Source organism: Etheostoma spectabile, chromosome 18 (assembly GCF_008692095.1).
Source record: "Etheostoma spectabile isolate EspeVRDwgs_2016 chromosome 18, UIUC_Espe_1.0, whole genome shotgun sequence".
In the NCBI taxonomy this organism is placed as follows: Eukaryota; Metazoa; Chordata; class Actinopteri; order Perciformes; family Percidae; genus Etheostoma; species Etheostoma spectabile.
Window position 1 is genome coordinate 20,222,480 of NC_045750.1, and position 5,911 is coordinate 20,228,390.

General features: G+C 37.4%; 2 protein-coding genes across 2 annotated transcripts in view; one reads left to right on the forward strand and one right to left on the reverse strand.

Moving 5' to 3' along the window:
• The window catches only part of mdn1 (midasin AAA ATPase 1), a 1,030,807-nt gene that overhangs the window by 668,833 nt on the left and 356,063 nt on the right, over positions 1-5,911 (forward strand). The window lies entirely within an intron of this gene.
• The window catches only part of psmc6 (proteasome 26S subunit, ATPase 6), a 22,061-nt gene that overhangs the window by 9,527 nt on the left and 6,623 nt on the right, over positions 1-5,911 (reverse strand). The window contains exon 5 of the mRNA XM_032542356.1: positions 4,725-4,792. Within this exon, the coding sequence (XP_032398247.1) occupies positions 4,725-4,792 (68 nt within the window). The remainder of the gene's footprint in view (positions 1-4,724; positions 4,793-5,911) is intronic.

Sequence of the window (5,911 nt, forward strand, 5' to 3'; positions counted from 1 at the left end):
TTGTGCAATTTGGATTTCTGTGTTGATTGATACAAACGGTGTCAGTTCCAACTAGATAAGGCTGTCTGACAGCAAAGTAAAAACGGTGAAAATATTTTAAATAAAGCGGTAAACTTAATGGGATAGAAAAAGTAGTCCTTTTTCAGAGGGGGTTAGCTGCAGACCTCCACTGTGGATTTGTTTTTTGTTTTCTGTAGCTACAGAATGAGTAACAAAAACAGGCAGTGGCAGTAGCTCAGTCCGTAGGGAGTGGTTTGGGTACTGGAGGGTCGCTGGTTCAAGTCCACATAAGGACCAAAGTATTGTGGTGGACTATTAGCTGGAGAGGTGCCAGTTCACCTTCTGGGCACTGCCAAGGTGCTCTTGAGCAAGGCACTGAACCAAACTGCTTGTGGGCCTTCCATGGACAGCCCCCTCACTCTGACAATCTCTCCATTTAGTGCATGTAAAGGTAGTGAGCATGTGTTGTTAATTCAGGCCTGTGTGTAATAACAACAAATTGTAATCACCACAGCCCCGCCCTTTGTAAATTGTAATTTCTCCTTGTGGGACTAATAAAGGATACATTATTATTAAACTAATAAATTCACTAATTGATCCCCGATTACCCTTTGAAAAAACATCACACGTAAACTAAAATGTTAAATCACAGGAAAGTCAAGACAACATACCAGATCTCCATGACTACCAATGGCATCAATCTCATCAAAGATGATGCAAGGTGGTGGCCCTGGCATAGTTGAACATCTCTCTGATCAGCCTGCGCTCTCACAATGTACTTGTCCACGATAGAGCTGGATACAACCTGTGGCGTGCACACACACAGACATCAGCTGACTGCTGCAGTGTGGTAGTACACCCTGAAATTGCAATGAACACTCACCTTGAGGAAGTTACAGTCCAGCGACTGGCCATGCTCTGGCAAGAAGAGTCTTTCCAGTGCTGTTACAGAGAATAAAAAAAATCACATCATCATATTAGACTAGGGCTGCAGCAATATTTTTAGTAAACGAGTATCACCAATTATTCCATTGATTGATTAATTGGATAAGAAATGTTTTTGCTTTATAGTAAATAGTAGATATATAAAAGAAAGGTTATTTTTTAGAAAAAGCAACCATTTATTGCATACAATAAAGGATAGACCCTAAGCACTGGCTGCATGTAAATCTTTTTCGGCCCCCTTCTCACTTGTCTCTGGGGTTTACATTGCATATACAAAAAAAGTTGTTCAATGAGCTCAGACACTGGACTGTACAAAGCTTACAGCAGGGCTATCAACATCTGTTCTGGGGGACACATATTCAGAAGGCCAATCTGAGTGAACTTTCTGAATGAACTGAATGAAGAATGCGGACATCTCTGCACGTTCCCATGATGTAATTTAGTGCATATTAAGTAGCCATGTGCATGAGGCGCTGGTTTGTCTCTGCCAGCAGCTAAGTTTACAGACAGCTTTCTAAAGCTTCTAAAAACTCCATCGCTACCTTGTTAGCCAGTTCCCTGAATCGGTGTATGCTTGCAGTGCCATGAAGCAATTTGTTACGCAAGACCTGACATCACGCAATGCTTCCTGGTGCTAGGCTGGTTTTCCCACTCACAGGCCTCTGGGAGCAAGCACCAAACACCAAAAAATCATAAACCATTCCAATGACTCAAAAATGCTCAGTTAAGGTAAATTAAGCTTAAAAAACTGCATGGTTCCCATTTAAACGCCAGATGACACTGCATGCAGACATTAGTCCGGATGTCCTCAAGTCGGACTGAATTAGGAAAAGGGGTGTTAAGTACGCGGCCCCCTATGCTTGGAATCAGCTGCAAATTGTCCTGAATCTTCAGGAGATGGTTTCACTGGCTGCTTTTAAGTACTTTTAAATGACATGGAGGCTGAACACACTGGCTGTAGATGTATGATTGATTATTCTGACGATCCTTGTTGTATTCACTATTGTTGAAATTTTGATATTTTATGACCTGTTACTCACTATTTATAACAGCATAAAGTGTTTTATGTTTTATGTTGTTATTTTATGATATTGTTATTTGTTATGTCTGCAACCTTGTTGTTGTACTGCTTATCTTGGCCAGGACACTTGGAAAAGAGATTTTAATCTCAATGAGTTTTCTTCTGGTTAAATAATAATAATAATAATAATTTTGACTTATATACCGCCTTTCACAAACCCAAGGACGCTTAACAAACAAGGGGGGGGCGGGGGGGGGGGGGGGGGGTTTAAGAGGTGGCAGGAGAGATTAAATTCCATAAGCCTCAGTGAAGAGTATGTTTTAAGCTGGGGTTTAAAGGTTATAATAGAGGAGGCAGAGCGAATAGCAAGAGGAAGCTGGTTCCAGAGCGATGCACTGACACAGAAGGCTCTGTCGCAAATGTCCGGAGCCTGGATTTTGGGACAGCAAGCAAGTTCTAGTGCAGGGCGGTATGACCAAAAATTGTATCACTGTATTTTTTTAAGATTCCTGGTCATTTCTTTATTTTGCTTGACTGGGTCTTTATATAGGTTTATAGTGGCTTATTTTACTGTCAGTATTCAGTACTATCAGAATATTAAAAAACGTTTTTGATATCATCATATTTACTGAAAGTTTATTACTAAAGGGTTTGTTGGCTCCGCAACATTACACGTTATATGAAGGAGAATGCATAAAACAGTTACAAAATCTAAACTATTTCTTATTGTGTAAATTATTTATTTACTATTTCCTAACCGTTTTCTCTGTCTTACTATTTTTGCTCTCTGCGGTATACAATGTTGATTACATTGTTAAAAAGAAGCTTTGAGGCAAGAATTTTGCATCGAGGATTGTTATGAATTGAATTATTCAAGTTACCGAGGAATTGTTTCAGCCCTACACCAGACACACCGGTTAAAAAAAAAAGAAATTAAAAAAAAAGTTACTCAAATGTGATGTGCAGACATGGCCTTATAAAGACAGGTGTATTTTCAATGAACTACTGACCTGGAGGACCATAGAGCAAGCAGCTTTAGGGGGGATGATTCCCACTCTTGGAAGAGCTCAGGGTTGGTCAGAGGCAGCTCATCACTGCAACAAAATAAAAGCAGCATTGTTTGGACTCAATGAATAGATAATAAAAACCATAATGCATCTGGTCTTAAGAATCCTTACAATCAAAGGCACCATGCAACCACATATATATCAAAATGTGAGTAAGATAATCTAAAAAACAGCCAAAACTCAAGAAGTCTATCCTGCTGAATAATTGTTGCAGCTTTGTTGTACCTCTCTCAGTCACGGATCTGTTCAGACAAGCCTCCAATTTCAGAGTAGGAGACGCTGCCAGGGTCCTCATGGGACATGTTGTACACCAGAGGATCCACCTCTCTGGGTAGGTACCTTGAAAGAACAGGAAACAAAGGCTGAGTACATATCCTACATATACATATATATACCATATAATACATACACATATATACATATATATACACATATATATATATACATATATATACATACATATATACATATATAATATATATCATATATATATAACATATATATATAATATATACACATATATATAAACATATTATATACACATATATATACACATAATATATATACAATATATCACATATATACACATATATAACACCTATATACACATATATACACATATATAACCACACAATATATATATAATATTATATATATATACATATATATATATATATATATACACACACATATATATATATATACATATATAATACACATATATATATACCAATATATACACTTAATTACACATAATATACACAATATATATATACATATACACATTTACATTATATATAAATATTATATATATACATATATATATACAATGTATATATATATATATGTATATATAACATATGTTATATTAACATAACATATTATATAATTACATATATATGATATTATATATACATATTATATGAATTATATATATATATATATGTATATATATACATACATCCATCATATATAATACACATACATATATATATTGTTTATATATTGTATATAAACACACACACACACACTAGCTGAGGACATAACATAGTCGCACTGTTGCTTGCTCTGGAGGAAACTACTAGAAATGTTGGGTCCTTGTAAATTCTGGAGGGTGGTCTATCTGTAAAGTGTCTTGAGATAACTCTTGTTATGAATTGATACTATAAATAAAATTGAATTGAATTGAATATCCATCACCAGCTGTATAGATGGTTTCCGCAAACCACTATGCACTTGGTTTGTGGCATTTATACATTGAATTGAGCTTCAAAGGCACACACTCATTTGTAAATTTTCAATAAGTAACCTACACAAAGATATTACTTTATATCTGTGTTGCGGCCATTATTGTCTAATTAAATTGATCACAAGACAGAAATAAGTCACATTAACTGGCTTAGCACATCAACTAAACGATTTCCTGGAGGAAAACTGATGTGCATGAAAAATTATTATGAGAGCATCAGTCTTAGCAGATGATTGAACCCCATGTTTGATACAAATGATAACAATGTCACATGTGTTATTAAAAATCTATAACAAGACACTGCTTGACAGCCATATCTAAAAAGGGCATATGTCAAGCTAGTTTTCCAGTATAATCCAGTTTAGTGTTCAGCAAAAACAAGTGTACAGTTTGCCTGTGATACTAGTTTACCAATTGCAAGGGATGATTATAGCCAGCCTACCTCATTATAGTGAGTGTAGTCATGTCCAAAGCCACTCTGGTGCCTGGCTTCAGCTGTGACTTGTCCAGCTGGGATGAAACACATCACAGATTAGTGGAAACATACTAAACACTGATCAAAAATTTGTGAAACTGCATTGTCTTAGCAAATTTTTTTTACAATATCCTTTTTTATCATTGAAGATTTTCCATGACAAACAAATTAACAAAAAAGAAAACAAACAGTACAAAGACATAACGTGACTACAAATTAGTGACAGGACATACTGAAAAAATTAAATACAAGGGTGGGAGGTGGGGAATTACAGTGTTTAGAATATTATTAAAGTGCTCATTTTATGCTGTTTGGCTTTTACCCCCCCTTCCTTTATTTTGTTATATCTCTCTTTTTTGTGCATGTTATAGGTTTACAAAGTGAAAAAGCCCGAATTCCTCCCCAAAAGAGACTTCTCTCCAACAGAGACCACTGCTCACAAACAGCTGTTGTCCAGCCTTTACTTCCATGACAAACGTGCGTCACTTTGTAACACCTTATAATGCTCGCCTAGCTGCTAGCATGGCAAGCCCTCATACTCTGCTCTACTTTACTTTCATGACAAACGTGCGTCACTTTGTAACACCTTATAATGCTTGCCTAGCTGCTAGCGTGGCAAGCCCTCATACTCTGCTCTACTTAATGGCTAGTTGTCCTTACCTAGCTATTGCGCACGTGCAAGTCCAAACAAAGTTTGAACAGAAGTGAGAGCGCTCTCTCTCTCTCTCTCTCCCCCCCCCCTTCCCCTTCTCTCTCCCTCCTTCCTGGATGACCACTCTCAGTCACATATGTCTTTGTGTGGCGGAGAGAGAGGAAATGCAAGGGTGCTGTCAAAAAAAAAAAAAAAAAAAAGTAAAAAGTTTATGAGCAATATCCCCAGTGTTACTCTGCGTCCGGTTTTCTGCCTTTCATTCCAAACCACACAGATGACAACCTGGCGGTGGAGACAGGCTCGGACATAAACGCCACGGGCAGCTGTGGACTCGTCAGTCTCGCAAGCGCTCTCAGGAAAGTGGCTGCATGTGTCCAACAATGCACAGAACATTAACCAATACAAGCCTACAGCTGCCTGCTGTTAGTTTGCCAGAGGCTCCCGTACGATGAACTGAGACTCCTTTACCTGCCTGTCGGTCAACGGTTAATGATCGGTTATT